General features: G+C 38.5%; 1 protein-coding gene across 10 annotated transcripts in view; it reads left to right on the forward strand.

The window, feature by feature from the left end:
• The window catches only part of LOC138336806 (plasma membrane calcium-transporting ATPase 2-like), a 135,770-nt gene that overhangs the window by 100,998 nt on the left and 15,032 nt on the right, over positions 1-19,740 (forward strand). For all 10 annotated transcript variants that reach the window (XM_069286393.1, XM_069286387.1, XM_069286394.1 and 7 more), the window contains 13 exons: positions 1,565-1,774; positions 4,221-4,435; positions 5,007-5,142; positions 8,653-9,001; positions 9,146-9,288; positions 10,264-10,388; positions 10,938-11,117; positions 11,525-11,719; positions 12,143-12,334; positions 12,707-12,920; positions 13,391-13,602; positions 14,093-14,200; positions 17,378-17,560. In XM_069286393.1, coding sequence (XP_069142494.1) covers positions 1,565-1,774; positions 4,221-4,435; positions 5,007-5,142; positions 8,653-9,001; positions 9,146-9,288; positions 10,264-10,388; positions 10,938-11,117; positions 11,525-11,719; positions 12,143-12,334; positions 12,707-12,920; positions 13,391-13,602; positions 14,093-14,200; positions 17,378-17,560 — 2,462 coding nt within the window. The remainder of the gene's footprint in view (positions 1-1,564; positions 1,775-4,220; positions 4,436-5,006; positions 5,143-8,652; positions 9,002-9,145; positions 9,289-10,263; positions 10,389-10,937; positions 11,118-11,524; positions 11,720-12,142; positions 12,335-12,706; positions 12,921-13,390; positions 13,603-14,092; positions 14,201-17,377; positions 17,561-19,740) is intronic.

Raw genomic sequence — 19,740 nt, forward strand, 5'->3', positions numbered from 1 at the left:
TACATTTAACTTGATATTGTTAAGATTTTGATGTTCGGGGCTGGTAAGAATATAAAGACTCTACAATATACAAGCAAATGGATTTCCATAGAATGATGTTAATATATTGTTGTTCAAAACTGACCACTAGCTTTCCAAACCTGATACCAGATAATGTGCTAGGACACTGACTGATCTTCATCTGCGCTCGTATGAAATTGCACATAGTGACTGATACGAACAGTGACATGACAAATAATTTGATAATGAATTTATCATCCCAACACTGAATTAACCCTGGTGTTCTGTCACCCCCTAGGTTTATCATCCCAACACTGAATTAACCCTGATGTTCTGTCACCCTCTAGGTTTATCATCCCAACACTGAATTAACCCTGATGTTCTGTCACCCTCTAGGTTTATCATCCCAACACTGAATTAACCCTGGTGTTCTGTCACCCTCTAGGTTTATCATCCCAACACTGAATTAACCCTGGTGTTCTGTCACCCTCTAGGTTTATCATCCCAACACTGAATTAACTCTGATGTTCTGTCGCCCTCTAGGTTTATCATCCCAACACTGAATTAACCCTGGTGTTCTGTCACCCTCTAGGTTTATCATCCCAACACTGAATTAACCCTGGTGTTCTGTCACCCTCTAGGTTTATCATCCCAACACTGAATTAACTCCGATGTTCTGTCGCCCTCTAGGTTTATCATCCCAACACTGAATTAACCCTGGTGTTCTGTCACCCTCTAGGTTTATCATTCCAACACTGAATTAACCCTGGTGTTCTGTCACCCTCTAGGTTTATCATCCCAACACTGAATTAACCCTGGTGTTCTGTCACCCTCTAGGTTTATCATCCCAACACTGAATTAACCCTGATGTTCTGTCACCCTCTAGGTTTATCATCCCAACACTGAATTAACCCTGATGTTCTGTCACCCTCTAGGTTTATCATCCCAACACTGAATTAACCCTGATGTTCTGTCACCCTCTAGGTTTATCATCCCAACACTGAATTAATCCTGATGTTCTGTCACCCTCTAGGTTTATCATCCCAACACTGAATTAACCCTGATGTTCTGTCACCCTTTAGGTTTATCCCTATAATTAACACCTAATTGCTTCCCCTATGTAGATTAGTATTGACTGTCAATATTTATGTATTCCACCTGATTTCCCTATTTGCTCGACAAAGGTGTATATTGATTAAATGTTAATTTTGTCACCTTTAAGAAAAAATTTCGCTTTCAGTAAAAAAAGTCAGTTAGAAGGATATAGATTCATATAAGCCTCAGAAAAGAATAAAGGAATAGTCTTTTTAAATAAGCTTCAGAGAATAAATAACTATTTAATATGCATGATATTTGCTGCTTCATTTCAAAATTTTCAATTTTAAATATATTTTATTATTCAGCAGCTGCATGTATTTTGGTCGAAAGGTTTTTCTTCTTTTTGCATTGTCTCGATTTGTAGTCAGTTTAAAACATTTAGAAAAAATGTCCCTTTAAAAAAAGAATCTTAACTGAATAGTCAGGTAAAAGGCTAATATAAAATATAAAATACTTCCGTTTTCAGATATCGACCAGATTAACCCACAAGTTCCAACAGGAAATTCCCACAATGCTGTTAATGCTAATTCCACGACTAAAGTATCCAATGGGAAGGATGCGGAGGATCCAGACCAGAAGGAGAAAGCGGTGAAATCCCAGGAGAACACGAGTCGTAAGGAGAAGTCCGTCCTGCAGGCCAAACTGACTCGCCTCGCCATCCAGATAGGTTATGGAGGTATGCAAAAATACCAGGCAATAAAAGATCTTTTTTCTAGGGGTTTATGAAGGCCAAATATGGGCCTGATTTCTCTTGGGAATTATTTAAAATTATATCCAAATTCTCTCTCTCAAATCCCCCCCCCAAACCCCCCCCCCCCCCCCCCCCCCCCAAAAAAAAAAAAAAAAACCCAACACATTTCTTCCCAGTCTACCAATTGTTTTCCCAATATGAGAAAGGAATAGAGGTCACATCCCTAAGATGCGAGAGAAAGCCCTGATCATTCTCTAGTATTCATGTGTCTTGAGGGTTTCAAATAACAATTGAAATTTCTTTAACATTTTGGATGGGCAGCACTTCAAAGTCACTCAACACAGAATAGGCCTCAGTCTCCAGAATATCTACCGTAATTATCCACAATTATAAAAAATAGAAAATAACATCCAGCCACCTGCTGGAGAAGTACACAATTTACTTATATATCATGGCATCACATTTTATCCTGCCTGGAAATATCTAGGCAGCTGATTTATTGATCATCAATTTAAATTTCTACTTTCGATTGATGTGTCTTGAAGGATGAAGTGTTGCTTATAAATGGTGTGTTGAAATAACCAAAATATCATTTCATGTGCCAGGAAAAAAGAAAAGAGAGAAAAAAAAAAGAAAAAAAGGCATCTATCTCAATTATAGGTTTATATTACAATGTAAGGGTTAGATTTTCTTAGTCACAATCATTTTGTCGTTTACAAAATTTTGCCACATGCAGCGTTTCAAATTTTCACTCCTCAATCTCTTGCATGTGTATGTAAGAGATTTTTTAGTAGTATTTGACAATTGTATTATGTTTGTCTTGGATATATTCCTCTTTTTTCCTTGCTACACTTTCTACAAATTTGTCTCTACTCTGCTATGTCTATATTACAAATATAAATAATACAGAATACTTTGTCTAAAGGGTACACATCTTGTTACAACCTATGAGAAAAATTTTGTCTGAAAAATAAGTATTGAAAATAATTTTATTGTTACAATATGAGGTATTAAAATTGAAGAAAAGAGACCTTTTTATGTAAATAAACCATAGCTATTGTTATAATCAAAATTGATAGTTGTATAAAGACAGGCATTTCTGTATACTGATACACCCTGATATTATCTACGTATTTGCCTGTTACACTTTTAATATTAATTTATATTCAATAAAGATAGACAAATGGAAGGACACCAACAGTAAGCTAGCCCTTGGGCATGCTTTCTGACCATTACATATTACTGTTATGAGCATATCACTTGACCATTAATATTTGTTTATATTTAAATACAAATTATGCCCAAGGGCAAAGTTAAATACAAATCATACCCGAGGCCAAAATTACATATTGCTCGATAGGACTTTTAAAATTTTGCATTTACACCATAATGTATTGGGAATTGTCCACAATGACACAGTTGTACAATACAACTTGTACACTGTAAAGGCATTCTTATGTGTAGTCTGAGTGAATGTGTCGCCATACCATCACTTGCAATGGGCACAAGGACTAGGCTGAGTTTATGATCGGCTGTGTAATAGGTACAAGGACTAGGCTGAGTTTATGATCGGCTGTGTAATAGGTACAAGGACTAGGCTGAGTTTATGATCGGCTGTGTAATAGGTACAAGGACTAGGCTGAGTTTATGATCGGCTGTGTAATAGGTACAAGGACTAGGCTGAGTTTATGATCGGCTGTGTAATAGGTACAAGGACTAGGCTGAGTTTATGATCGGCTGTGTAATAGGCACAAGGACTATGCTGAGTTTATGATCGGCTGTGTAATAGGCACAAGGACTAGGCTGAGTTTATGATCGGCTGTGTAATAGGTACAAGGACTAGGCTGAGTTTATGATGGGCTGTGTAATAGGCACAAGGACTAAGCTGAGTTTATGATCGGCTGTGTAATAGGTACAAGGACTAGGCTGAGTTTATGATCGGCTGTGTAATAGGTACAAGGACTAGGCTGAGTTTATGATCGGCTGTGTAATAGGTACAAGGACTAGGCTGAGTTTATGATCGGCTGTGTAATAGGTACAAGGACTAGGCTGAGTTTATGATCGGCTGTGTAATAGGTACAAGGACTAGGCTGAGTTTATGATCGGCTGTGTAATAGGTACAAGGACTATGCTGAGTTTATGATTGGCTATGTAATAAGTTTTGGCGTATGTTTCCCAATGGAATATACTATTCTGTGTGAAATGATATTGAAACTTTTCAAATGAAAATTAAACTCAAATATTTTGGCTATTAATTTTGTCATAAAAATTAAGGCATGCGGTCCATTACTATCTGCCAAGCAGAGGAAGTATTAGTATTACCCTTGGTTATCGTGTCCTGTCCCACCCGGCCCAATTTTATGAGGAGCGGGGTCATTTATGTCTTGCAAACGTTTGTAGATTTCCTAATACACTGCTTTTTTGGTTCCAGGTACTGCTATTGCCGTAGTGACCGTTCTCGTCCTCATCATCAAATTTTGTTTCACCGAGTTTGTTACCTACAAACACGAGTGGACGAGCGACAAGACAGCCGAGTACATTGAGCAGTTTGTGAGCTACTTCATTATAGGTGTTACTGTCCTTGTGGTAGCTGTACCGGAAGGTCTACCCCTGGCCGTCACGCTGGCGCTCGCCTACTCAGTCAGAGTAAGTACAACCACTAGGTATAGTGGGCCCTCAATAATCCCAAATGAGCCCAAACTGTCCAGATGACAAACTTTCTGTTCCCAGAAATTTCCCTCTGGATTGTGTGTTTTCCGGACTGTCTGCATCTGAATTATCTTGGGATTGGTTAAGATGCCATTCACCTCTGGTGATCGTGAGTTAGAATCCAATGTGGGACAGTTGCCAGGTATTGACAGCTGGTCGGTGGGTTTTTTCCTGGGTACTCCACCATCTAAACCTGGCACATAATCTTGTCTCTCGATAGGACGTAAACCAATCGGACCAAATGTGGGATCAATGGAAACATAGTTGTCTATTGTTTGTTTTGTAAAATACAAATATATATAAATATTGTATATGCAAAGAAGGAAAGGTGAGACAAATTATTCCATAGAATTTCTGTTGAATGAATTATGTTTTGTTGGATGCTGGTAGGGGACATCTTCAGTAATATTCAGTGTGTTTATTTCTTTGATGTTCCTTTCCCGAAGCTAAGAAAATCTTTTATGTGAAAATGATCAGATATACTATAACGTTCTTTTTGCATTTACAGAAAATGATGCACGACAATAACTTGGTGCGTCATTTGGATGCTTGTGAAACTATGGGTAATGCCACAGCGATTTGTTCTGATAAAACTGGTACTCTAACTACCAACAGAATGACTGTTGTCCAGAGCTACATCGGAGGTAAGCTTTAGTCATACATATAGTACCTATACTGTTAGGTCATTGTCCAGAGCTACATCAGAGGTAAGCTTTAGTTATACATATAGTACCTATACTGTTAGGTCATTGTCCAGAGCTACATCGGAGGTGAGCTTTAGTCATACATATAGTACCTATACTGTTAGGTCATTGTCCAGAGCTACATCGGAGGTAAGTTTTAGTCATACATATAGTACCTATACTGTTAGGTCATTGTCCAGAGCTACATCAGAGGTGAGCTTTAGTTATACATATAGTGCCTATACTATTAGGTCATTGTCCAGAGCTACATCGGAGGTAAGCTTTAGTTATACATATAGTACCTATACTGTTAGGTCATTGTCCAGAGCTACATCGGAGGTGAGCTTTAGTCATACATATAGTACCTATACTGTTAGGTCATTGTCCAGAGCTACATCGGAGGTAAGCTTTAGTCATACATATAGTACCTATACTGTTAGGTCATTGTCCAGAGCTACATCAGAGGTAAGCTTTAGTCATACATATAGTACCTATACTGTTAGGGTCATTGTCCAGAGCTACATCGGAGGTGAGCTTTAGTCATACATATAGTACCTATACTGTTAGGTCATTGTCCAGAGCTACATCGGAGGTAAGCTTTAGTCATACATATAGTACCTATACTGTTAGGTCATTGTCCAGAGCTACATCGGAGGTGAGCTTTAGTCATACATATAGTACCTATACTGTTAGGTCATTGTCCAGAGCTACATCGGAGGTGAGCTTTAGTCATACATATAGTACCTATACTGTTAGGTCATTGTCCAGAGCTACATCGGAGGTAAGCTTTAGTCATACATATAGTACCTATACTGTTAGGTCATTGTCCAGAGCTACATCGGAGGTAAGCTTTAGTCATACATATAGTACCTATACTGTTAGGTCATTGTCCAGAGCTACATCAGAGGTGAGCTTTAGTCATACATATAGTACCTATACTGTTAGGTCATTGTCCAGAGCTACATCGGAGGTAAGCTTTAGTCATACATATAGTACCTATACTGTAAGGTCATTTTCCAGAGCTACATTAGAGGTAAGCTTTAGTTATACATATAGTACCTATACTGCTAGGTCATTGTCCAGAGCTACATCAGAGGTAAGCTTTAGTCATACATATAGTACCTATACTGTTAGGTCATTGTCCAGAGCTACATCGGAGGTGAGCTTTAGTCATACATATAGTACCTATACTGTTAGGTCATTGTCCAGAGCTACATCGGAGGTAAGCTTTAGTCATACATATAGTACCTATACTGTAAGGTCATTGTCCAGAGCTACATCAGAGGTAAGCTTTAGTCATACATATAGTACCTATACTGTTAGGTCATTGTCCAGAGCTACATCGGAGGTAAGCTTTAGTCATACATATAGTACCTATACTGTAAGGTCATTTTCCAGAGCTACATCGGAGGTAAGCTTTAGTCATACATATAGTACCTATACTGTAAGGTCATTTTCCAGAGCTACATCAGAGGTAAGCTTTAGTCATACATATAGTACCTATACTGTTAGGTCATTGTCCAGAGCTACATCGGAGGTAAGCTTTAGTCATACATATAGTACCTATACTGTAAGGTCATTTTCCAGAGCTACATTAGAGGTAAGCTTTAGTTATACATATAGTACCTATACTGCTAGGTCATTGTCCATAGCTACATCAGAGGTAAGCTTTAGTCATACATACAGTACCTTTACTGTTGTAAATCCGTTCCAGTGCTTTGTTTTTTGGATATTAAAACATTATGCTATAATGATGAAAGTGTGACAAAAGGTTTAGAGACAAGGGGAGACAATCCATGACTTGAAAAGAATAAGGACATACAGATTTCTACTGCAAAACCCTTTTGAAAGACGGTTTATTTGACCAGTTCGGACATATAGTAAAATTTGATGATTGAATGTATTGTTGAGCTAGAACATGCAAAGGACAACAACATGTTTACTGAGCAGCAGTACGAATTGAAGGTCATCTGAAGGGTATACTGCACTATCGTTCACTCTCGTGTCAGATTTAGCGCCAACATGCTAATGGCTGATTCAATAAAGCTGTAAGGCTACCGCTGGGGTTTCCACAGTTGTTAGTATCAGCCATGTTAGGTTCTACTCCTTGTCAGCATCACACGTGCTGTCTTAAGTTTCTTCTACCAAGGGGACAACAGCATTGGTACAAAGACATTGCCGGCATTTTGAGAATTAAGCTATGTGTGCAGTATAATGTGATTGAGGTATAGCCAGGCTCTTACTGTGCACACTTAGTGGCTAATTATAGCCACAGAACACCAGCCTGTGTTAATGATAGCTTTGTAGCACACTATTGATCAGGCTCATTGATTGGCAGTTTTCCTGCCAACATTTGTCACATAATTTGAGGCAACTTTTTATACTCAAGCAAAAAATGTCAAATGTAATCATTCCGACTGACACCTAAAAAGGTTCATACGATACAGCACAACAGTACACAGGGCATTCCAGGTCAATGCATCAAAATACAGTTACAGTACATTACTTATACATTTGTGTACACAACATAATAATGTTTGCATCTTTTAGCTGTACACATCTTATCAATATCACTACATTATTGCCATGTAATTTGTCAAAATAGATGAAAAATTATCTATTTTAGGTCCTTTTATTTTTGTAAACCATTCTGAGAAATGGATACACAAACAATCGTTATGTTTGTCCTGTATTTACAAGACACTTATTGATACCGTATATGTCAACATTTTATTCAAGTTTTTCAAATAGTTTTTTCCATAAAGTAGATTTTATTGTTATTTTGATTGATAAGCCAGACTATTTCAATATTGAAATATGATTTAATATATATAATAAAGGCATTTGGGATTGTGTCTCTGAAGAGATGGACTTTCTTGTATCAGTGATTCGTAACAATATATGACACTTGTGTGTTTTTCATCAGACCATGAGAATGTGTCGGCCATTAAATTGGATCCCAACTTAATATTACGTAATCCTAGGTGACATTTGATTCTGTTTACATCCCATAGTGTCTCTAAGAATCTGGTGTTCCATGGGCTGAAGCTGGAAACCGTCACAGATTAATAATATTATTTCCATTTCACATCGAGGCTCATCACAGATACACTATGCATTTGATATCTATCGACTGACACTTGATTTGTAGGGGAGAGACAAATAAAGTGATTAATGCTGCTTAGTTACACCTAATGTGATGACTTTTCATAGTAAAAGATATGTAGGATAAATTAGAGTAGATTTGTTGGTATTGGGGTACAGCCAAGGTCATATGACAAAATGGGTCAAAAGACCCTGCACGGGAGGGAAAGGGAGCGTTAATGGAACCTTATATGTGTTAGGTGGACAGGGATATCAAAATCCAAGTGAAAGAAATTGGCTGGTCAACCTGAGGCTTGTATGTAGGGTTAATAAATTTATGCGTTAACTTTAAAAAAAAGTCTATAATTGTTTATATTTTTGTTTTAGGTATACACTATAAACAAATTCCAAACTACTCCACTCTACCAGAAACTTTCAAAGACGTCATGGTCCCAGGTATCTCCATTAACAGTGGTTACACATCTCGAATCATGCCGTCCAAAGACGGAGGCCTTCCGGACCAAATCGGAAACAAAACGGAGTGTGCTTTGCTTGGTTTTGTTCTGGACCTGAAGCAGAGCTATGAAGACATCAGAAATGAAATGCCAGAAGGTTCCCTCACCAAAGTCTACACATTCAACTCTGTCCGCAAGTCCATGAGTACAGTCGTACCAAAAACTGGTGGAGCCGGGTACAGACTGTTCACAAAGGGAGCGTCAGAAATTGTATTGAAGAAGTAAGGACAATCTGATTTAGAAATACTGTAGGAATGTCATGGTGTATTTACTAATTCAAAGTTTTACAATTATAGAAGTTATTTTAAGACGAAAAAAAGGCTTTTGTACTCTGTATACTGTATAACTGCCCTCCATTATTTCAGGTGTGACTACATCCTCGACTGTAATGGCGTCCCTCGCGAGTTCTCTATGGAGGAACAGGAGCGATTGGTCAGCAATGTTATTGAACCAATGGCCTGTGATGGACTCAGGACAATCTGTATGGCCTACAAAGACTTTGTCATGGGTCAGTATCTTAAATATTTGGAAAAGGAATTGAAGATTTGGTTTTATTAGTTAAAGGTCCTTTTAACAGCCAGGGTCATGTAAGGATGTGCCAGGTTTGTTGGTGAAGGAAAGCCGGAGTACCCGGAGTAAAACCACCGACCAGTGGTCAGTATCTGGCAACTGCCCCACATGAGATTCAAACCCAGAGGTAGAGGGCTTGTGGTAGTATGTTTGGACATCTTAACCACTAGGCCACTGCAGCCCAAAAATTAAAGAAAATCATTTGGAAAATAAAAAAAGAACAAAGTTTTGCGATATATTTTCTGAACTAGTCCTAAAGAACAAAAACTGAATTGGAAGATTGAGTTTGGTTTGGGGGAGTGCAGAATTGAGCCACAATATCCATCTCTCCCCATTTGTCATGCCATCAGTATCCTGTTCTGATTTCATATAAAGATTGTTGGGGGTGCAGACATTTCAAGAGTGGTGTAATATAACTGCGATATATTTGGATACTTAGATTGTTGGGGGTGCAGACATTTCAAGAGTGGTGTAATATAACTGCTGATATATTTCGATACTTAGATTGTTGGGGGGGTGCAGACATTTCAAGAGTGGTGTAATATAACTGCTGATATATTTCGATACTTAGATTGTTGGGGGTGCAGACATTTCAAGAGTGGTGTAATATAACTGCTGATATATTTCGATACTTAGATTGTTGGGGGGTGCAGACATTTCAAGAGTGGTGTAATATAACTGCTGATATATTTCGATACTTAGATTGTTGGGGGGGGGGGTGCAGACATTTCAAGAGTGGTGTAATATAACTGCTGATATATTTGGATACTTAGATTGTTGGGGGTGCAGACATTTCAAGAGTGATGTAATATAACTGCTGATATATTTGGATACTTAGATTGTTGGGGGTGCAGACATTTCAAGAGTGGTGTAATATAACTGCTGATATATTTGCATACTTTTAAATTTACAGGAGGAGAGGCAGCAGAAAATGAGGTAGCAATAGAGAAGGACCCTGACTGGGAGGATGAAGATACTATTGTGTCAGGACTTACGTGTATCCTTATCGTGGGCATTGAGGATCCTGTCCGGCCTGAGGTTAGCGACTGATTGGTTAAATAGAGAATTCTGTTGATGTTGAATTTCCAATTTCTGAATCCTGTTGATTTTTTTAACGCACACACAACTAGCTCTAATGTTAGAAATTTTTTATTGCGGTCATTGATGGCGTTTCTTGTTCGGGAAAAGTCGTCAATAATTTTGCGTAAGACATTTGCTTCTTCATATGTACGTACCGTATTCGACCCAATAAGCGCCCATGTCCCTATAAGCGCCCCTCCCCCTTTTTGAGGCCTCGATTTCAATTGTCCACGCATAAATAAAGACCAAAACTACACAAAACTGTCTAGATTTACAATAATTGCGTCTATTAGCACCTTTTCATTTTTCAATTTTTTAAACGCCCTGGGTACTTATTGGGTTGAATACAGTATCTATTCTGGCGAAAACATCATCCTGCTTTGTGTGTTGATAACCGTAATCTGATAAGTTTATGGAGATGTTTTTTCAAAAACCATATTTTAGAAGAAAAATAAATGCAATTGTGATATGCAGCCAAAATCCAAATTTTGACTTTTAATTTGACAGGTGCCCATGGCTATCAAGAAATGTCAGCGATCAGGTATAACGGTTAGAATGGTGACTGGAGACAATGTTAACACAGCACGGTCTATAGCCACAAAGTGTGGAATCCTGAAACCTGGAGAGGATTTCCTCGTCATGGAGGGTAAAGAATTCAACAAACGCATCAGGGACAACACTGGCGAGGTAGGCAAATTTCTTGTAACTTAACAGGCATTGTTTTACATCTTAACTTTGCCGAAGGTATTAAGGTTTTTAGAGTGAAAAACTAAAACAAGAGGAGAAAAAAACAATAGGAATAATGGGGAATATAATGTCCAAAATAGAACAGAAAATTGAAAGAGTTATTTTGATGAATTAAGTAATCTTAACTTTGAAAACCTCTTCCATTTTTGCATACCTCCCTTGCGTACAGGTAGCCATTGTGACATCAATCTTTTGTGAGTGAAGTAAGATCTTGTGATGAACTTTGTCTGATGATTTCTAAATTCAGTCAAGCTGTGGATATTGTAAATTCACTGCATTTACAATGCCAGTGAGAAATAAAACCCGTGAAATGAGATTAAGACTATTTGTGTTGTTCTTGTGTTTAGGTGAGTCAAGAACTGTTGGACAAGGTGTGGCCTAAACTGAGAGTACTGGCCCGCTCATCACCACAGGACAAGTATGTCCTCGTCAAAGGTATCATCGACAGTAAAATATCCTCCAACCGTGAGGTAGTGGCAGTCACTGGTGACGGTACAAACGACGGTCCTGCTCTCAAAAAGGCTGACGTTGGCTTTGCTATGGTAGGCATTCCTGGTCTATACTTACATATTCTGTAGTTAATCAAGAGCAAGGCATTCTGCTTAACCCATTGACCCCTAAAAATGCGTAATGAACTCTTCTTGCCTTTGAATTAGAAGAGTTAAAATGTGTCTTCAGGGTTGAAAAAAAGATAAAAAAATAGATATAAAGAACAATGCTTGATTAATACTTCAAAATACAAAAAAGTTGTCTGTTCTTTAGTAATGTTTAATTTCAAAATTTCCAACGCCTACCTTTGTCATTTGTTAATCATTATCTTTTCTTCTAAGACTTAACAAATTACAATAATATTAAATTTTGGTTATAGATAATACAGATATTCACGCTGCGGAGACAGTTTCATTACAACTACTATGTATTTTTTTATCAATGTTAATGTTTATTTCTAATGTTTTTAATAACAGGGTTTGTCGGGTACTGATGTTGCTAAGGAAGCTTCCGACATTATCCTGACAGACGACAACTTTACTAGTATTGTCAAAGCTGTCATGTGGGGCCGAAATGTCTACGACAGTATCGCTAAATTCCTCCAGTTTCAGCTCACTGTAAACGTTGTTGCTGTCCTTGTGGCATTTTTCGGTGCCTGTATCATCAATGTAAGTTAAATCACTCTCTCAACTGGCATTTTTCGGTGCCTGTATCATCAACAAAGTTAAATCACTCTCTCAACAAAACGCATAAACTTATTCACACTTCTGACTTTGACTGTATTTGCAAAATAAATGCTTTTAAAACACATGATTAAAAATGTGCATTCTGGTGAATTTTGGTCAGTTAGAAGGGCACCTGTTTATCAGCAAACTTGAATTAAAATAAGAAAAAATATATCCTGAAATAAGCTGTGACTTGAAATAGAAAATCAAAAACAGACATTGGGTATATTAGTTTGTATTGCTAATGTCAAGATAACATTCAACACAGAACTTTTTCATGTTAATACTAACTTTCCTGACTTTTCCATATGACAGGACAGTCCACTGAAGGCCATTCAGATGTTGTGGGTTAACCTAATCATGGACACGCTAGCCTCTCTGGCCTTGGCTACAGAGCTACCCAGCGAGGAACTGCTCAACAGACGTCCCTATGGCCGCACAAAAGCCCTTATCTCAAGAACCATGACAAAAAACATCATTGGTCACTCTATCTACCAACTTATAGTTATTTTTGTTATCCTGTTTGCAGGTATGTAATATTTCCACAGCAGGTTAAAACTGTTATTAGTTTGTCAGGTAATATATTCTGTCTTTGCAAATTACAGGGTTACCTCCCTCGCGGGTATAGGTATCAGTTGTTTTCTCTGAAGAAGAGTCTGATGTTACTATCGCAAACACATGACGTCACAATCAATACATACCTGCAAGGGCAGATAACTCTGTAATGTGCAAATACAAAATTTGCAATTTGAAGTGTATTGGAAAAGAACATATTCCTCAACCCTTTGACAAAATCATACCTGTAACCATATCTGAATTTTGAATGAAATATTTTAGTAAAATGTGCCATGGAAGATAACAAAGGGAGATATGGATATCTAGAATTTTTGTCATATATATATTTATATATATATGATGATGTAAACAAAACCAACAGCTATAAGTTATGCATGGAGATAACATAGATAGTGATTAAATATTGTGTTGTTTTTCCTTCAGGGGCTGATTTATTTGATATCGATGATGGTCGGGGAAATGCGCTACATGCACCTCCAACCCAGCATTTTACTTTGATTTTCAACACATTTGTAATGATGACTCTGTGTAATGAAATAAATGCTCGCAAAATTCATGGGCAGCGCAACATAATGGAGGGTTTACGACGAAACCCAGTATTTGTCGGTATCTGGATTGGGACATTTGTTTCTCAGGTAAGGGGAAGATACTCCAAAAGTTCTTTTCCTTCTTTGTCCTAAATCAAGCATCTTAAAGTTTCACATCTGAATGCAACTAATTTTAGTGAAGTTTCAAGATATGACCCTTTTTGTGTCGTCTGCTAAACGGAAACTGACATGAAATTGCTACTGACATAACTTTCAGCTTCGTTTTCACATAGGCTTTCTTGCAATGTCTCAAGCTCCTTCGGGATGTCTGAAAATAAAAGGTCAAAGTCATTTTCACTATAAATAGGAAATTTTGTTTCCATTCTGCATCTCAAATTACAGGTGATATGTACATGACACTTCCATGAATTTCTTCATTGATTTCTTGCTGATCAGACATTGGCACTTCATCTTTTATTCAAATTGCATGATGCTGATATGTTTATGAAGTATCAGTCAGATAATGTCATGGAATACATGGTCTAGAATTTCTCTCAATATTGATTTTGATATGATACTATTTTTGCGTATATTACAGATAATAATAACCCAGTTCGGAGGATATGCATTTAAAACCAAAGGTCTTTCTATAGACCAGTGGCTATGGTGTGTGTTCTTGGGAGTTGGTGTCCTATTATGGGGACAGGTATGTACAGAATTTAAACTTTGACATAAAAACATTATAAAACTCTTTCATATGAAGGATCTGAAGGGTTGGTATATTCCACCCGAGGGTCACAAAATGTTGTAAAACTCTAAGAACTCTATCCTTCATACCCACATATGAAACAGTGTTATTCTCTCATACTTGTCATTTTTATTATAATTTTAAGATATTGCTACTAGTCATAGAGTTCTGCATGGATTGTAACCAAATTTGGCCACAAACATCCTTGGGGGAAGGGGAACAGAACTTGTATAAATTTTGGCTCTGACCCCCCGGGGGCAGGAGGGGCGGGGCCCAATAGGGGAAATAGAGGTAAATCCTTTAAATCGCTACTTGTCCTAGAGTTCTGCATGGATTGTAACCAAATTTGACCACAAACATCCTTGGGGGAGGGGGAACAGAACTTGTATAAAATTTGGCTCTGACCCCTCGGGGGCAGGAGGGGTGGGGCCCAATAGGGGTAATAGAGGTAAATCCTTTAAATCGCTACTAGTCATAGAGTTCTACATGAATTGTAACCAAATTTGGCCACAAACATCCTTGGGGGAAGGGGAACAGAACTTGTATAAATTTTGGCTCTGATCCCCCAGGGGCAGGAGGGGCGGGGCCCAATAGGGGTAATAGAGGTAAATCCTTTAAATAGCTACTAGTCATAGAGTTCTGAATGGAATGTAACCATATTTGGCCACAAACATCCTTTTGGGAAGGGGAACAGAACTTGTATAAATTTTGGCTCTGACCCCCCGGGGGCAGGAGGGGCGGGGCCCAATAGGGGAAATAGAGGTAAATCCTTTAAATCGCTACTAGTCATAGAGTTCTGCATGGATTGTAACCAAATTTGGCCACAAACATCCTTGGGGGAGGGGGAAGGGGAACAGAACTTGTATAAATTTTGGCTCTGACCCCCCGGGGGCAGGAGGGGCGGGGCCCAATAGGGGAAATAGAGGTAAATCCTATAAATCGCTACTTGTCCTAGAGTTCTGAATGGATTGTAACCAAATTTGGCCACAAACATCCTTGGGGGAGGGGGAACAGAACTTGTATAAAATTTGGCTCTGACCCCTTGGGGGCAGGAGGGGTGGGGCCCAATAGGGGTAATAGAGGTAAATCCTTTAAATCGCTACTAGTCATAGAGTTCTACATGAATTGTAACCAAATTTGGCCACAAACATCCTTGGGGGAAGGGGAACAGAACTTGTATAAATTTTGGCTCTGATCCCCAAGGGGCAGGAGGGGCGGGGCCCAATAGGGGTAATAGAGGTAAATCCTTTAAATAGCTACTAGTCATAGAGTTCTGAATGGAATGTAACCATATTTCGCCACAAACATCCTTTTGGGAAGGGGAACAGAACTTTTATAAATTTTGGCTCTGACCCCCCGGGGGCAGGAGGGGCGGGGCCCAATAGGGGAAATAGAGGTAAATCCTTTAAATCGCTACTAGTCATAGAGTTCTTCATGATTTGTAACCAAATTTGGCCACAAACATCCTTGGAGGAGGGGGAACAGAACTTGTATAAATTTTGGCTCTGACCCCACGGGGGCAGGAGGCGCTGGGCCCAATAGGGGAAATAGAGGTAAATCCTTTAAATCGCTACTAGTCATAGAGTTCTGAATGGAATGTAACCAAATTTGGCCACAAACATCCTTGGGGGAAGGGGAACAGAACTTGTATAAATTTTGGCTCTGGTCCCCGGGGGCAGGAGGGGCGGGGCCCAATAGGGGTAATAGAGGTAAATCCTTTAAATCGCTACTAGTCATAGAGTTCTGAATGGAATGTAACCAAATTTGGCCACAAACATCCTTTGGGAAAGGGGAAAATTTTGGCTCTGACCCCACGGGGGCAGGAGGGGTGGGGCCCAATAGGGGAAATAGAGGTAAATCCTTTAAATCGCTACTAGTCATAGAGTTCTACATGAATTGTAACCAAATTTGGCCACAAGCATCCTTGGGCGAGGGGGAACAGAACTTGTATAAATTTTAACTCTGGTCCCCGGGGGGCAGGAGGGGCGGGGCCCAATAGGGGAAATAGAGGTAAATCCTTTAAATCGCTACTTGTCCTAGAGTTCTTCATGGATTGTAACCAAATTTGGCTACAAACATCCTTGGGGGAAGGGGAACAGAACTGGTATAAATTTTGGCTCTGATCCCCCGGGCGCAGGAGGGGCGGGGCCCAATAGGGGAAATAGAAGTGAATCCTTTAAATCGCTACTAGTCATAGAGTTCTGCATGGATTGTAACCAAATTTGGCCACAAACATCCTTGGGGGAAGGGGAACAGAACTTGTATAAATTTTGGCTCTGACACCCGGGGGGCAGGAGAGGTGGGGCCCTATAGAGGAAATAGAGGTAAATCCTTTAAATCACTACTAGTCATAGAGTTCTGCATGGAATGTAACCAAATTTGGCCACAAACATCCGTTTGGAAGGGGAACAGAACTTGTATAAATTTTGGCTCTGGTCACCTGGGGGCAGGACGGGTGGGGCCCAATAGGGGAAATAGAGATAAATCCTATAAATCACTACTTGTCCTAGAGTTTTACTTGGATTATGACCAAATTTGGCCATAAACATCCTTGGGGGAAGGGGAACAGAACTTGTATAAATTTTGGCTCTGACCCCCTGGGGGCAGGAGGGGTTGGGCCCAATAGGGGATTTAGAGGTTAATATTAAAATTCATTCAGAAAAGAAACAATGAACCTGTATGCAGAACATTACTTGGCATTACAAACCAGGTGAGCGATACAGGCCCTCTGGGCCTCTTGTTATTATAATTTTAAGATATTGATATCCTGCCATTTTGAAATAAGTCTGAAGAAAGCCATGACTGCAAGTCAATTCTCGATACATGAAAATTGTGTGATATTTTTAACACAAATTGTGTTGTTTTAGTTCTATATACTAAAACAAACCTAGTTTCTGAAATTTGCACACATCATCATCAATACCAGTTTAGTACAGATTTGTTAATCAATGTTGTACAGGCAAAAATAGGTCATTGTTACTATATTTAGAAATTGATAGAAATTTGGACATTACTGCTATACAGGGTATAAAACAAAAGCATAAACTTTAATACTTGGTCAAACTGAAAACTAATAAAATCTTTGATATTAAGGATAATGTTTAGATTATATATTTATTATTTTCTCTTGCACAGATAATAACCACAGTTCCAACTCATAAGCTGCCCAAAAACCTGTTTAGCTGGGGCTCGCATCCTCCCGTTCCGGACCGCCACGACTTATCGGATGGTCCTGAAAGCAATGCTCAGGAAATGGATGTTGGTGGACGACGAGGCCAAATCCTATGGGTCCGCGGACTCACTCGATTACAACAGCAGGTAAGTCTGTCTGCTTGTCAACATTCTCTAAGTCAAAGCTATACACCAGAGACACACAGTTGCTGCAGCAAATCCTTTGTTCATATTTTATTTTCACCCAAATTGAAGCCAATTTCACTTCTTTCTTTTTATGTTCAATGAAAAACACTACCAAGAAAGCTTCCAATAACGACATAGTTATATGCTATTTGTAAATTAATTTGCTGGAATGGTTTTAGGAATATAGCCATTACAATATTCAGATATAAAATATCAAAAATGAAGGTTTACAGAAATTTATCATATGTAAAATTAAGACTTGAAGTATTTCAAAACAATTACCCATGCAGTGACTACTTTGTCTCATTTGAAATTAACAAAATAATATGTTGAAGTTTAATTTTCCATAAACATATGCATCCGTGTGAGTCTAATACGGTTATTTCAACAGTACTAATTTTAACGGAATGGTTTGCCTTATTTTCTTCTAACTAGAATTTTGAACTTATATATTAAAAATGTAGATAGAAGAAAGTTTTGTTTTGAATTTTTTAGTTTCTATAACATTTTGCATTTAGAGTAGTATACAAAAATGATATGCCCTATGCATCCATTAAGTATTTGTTTCTTTTGGGTGAAATGATGATACTGTACGTTTGTGTTTTGATGTTGCTATATACATGTATATATATTATGTATTCAGAATACGTGTGTATACTAACCCATTGATTTGTAGGTTGTTGTTTTAGTGATTTTTATTTGACTGGTTTTAAAGTAGTGTTCCGTGCGACCCTGTATATATATATAGGTGGTAGTTTAGTTTCTTGGTATTTCCATTCGATTGTAAACTCAGATACAATCCTTTCCTTCATAGCCGTCTTCCTTCCCTTCCTCTTCTTATTTTGTTTTCCTTTTCAATTTTCCAAGCTATATGTGTTTTGTTGGCGTCACACCATCTCCCACCCTCCCTGCCCGAGCCTCCCACCCAAAGCTACTGTGGTACTGTGACGCTGTTGTATACCCGACGTCTCTGCGCGCGGAAAGCAGCAGTACACCCTGTCCTCTGTGTCCAGTATAGTGTAGCCTGATTGTAGCTGCGGTAATTGTTAGGCGTGACTCGTGTACATCTCTGTCCTAGCACGGCACATCAGTACATGTGGTCGTCATTGTATCTTCTTCCCCAGCAAATAGCCTACAAAAATATGGATCATCATGTTTTCTGTTCTTTTTGTCATTTTTTCCCCTCTGACGTTATTTTTCTGAAAGGCAAATTTTAATCTCTTTCTTCCTTTGACAGCTGCGAGTAGTGAGAGCGTTTAAAAGCACGCTGGAAGACCTCGAAGAAAAACGTAGCATACACAGTTTCCACAGTTTGCACAGCTTGCGTAGTTCGCGAAGTCATCAGGGCCCGCGCCCAATTTGTGAGGAAGCGATCAACAACCATGAGAGATCGTTTCGCATCAAGACTAAATCTTCTGACATTCCTTCCCCACGATCCCCACTCTCACCTTTGGATGCTACTTTCAAAACTAAAAGTCATTCCTTTGAAAATGTGCCCCTGGTCTCTAAGCAGCCCTCTCCTCTTCTCGCCCCAACAAACCCTGTCCATAAACAGTCGCCTCCCAAGACATTCAGTCATTCCGATGTTAAAAGTATTACAGAGACTTCTATATAACTAGGACATGTAGCAGTAATTATTTTTTAATTTTAGTCCCAGCTCTTAAGGAATCTTCCCAGTGATCATTCATTGAGCAAGAAATTTTCATTGTTTAAAAGATATAGAAACTTTTTTTCTACCTGTTGTTTTCATTAATTAGAATGAAAGGATTTGATTGTAGAGAAGAAAATTCTGAGATTCTATTGATGAATTTCAAAAAACCATATAAAGACATATCTGTATAGAATTAAATTGGGAAATAGATGTATTGTGTAGAGTAATCTCCCTTAGACTAATTATCTCCCCTTGCTACCAGCATTGGAATGGTGTTTTGTTAGTTAGCTCTGGTCTTTAAAACATTTTGTAAATACCTAACAAAAATTGACAAAATGACTTTTTAAGCCAATTCCATAATTGATGCTTGAATTAATGAAAATAATTTATTAAAATAAATTTTGCTCCCTCTAGTCCACAATCCTGTCCAAATCACCTAGAACCAGCTACTGTGCTGTACTATGTAGTATCTTATGTCCAACGCTCTACG

Source organism: Argopecten irradians, chromosome 12 (assembly GCF_041381155.1).
Source record: "Argopecten irradians isolate NY chromosome 12, Ai_NY, whole genome shotgun sequence".
NCBI lineage: Eukaryota > Metazoa > Mollusca > Bivalvia > Pectinida > Pectinidae > Argopecten > Argopecten irradians.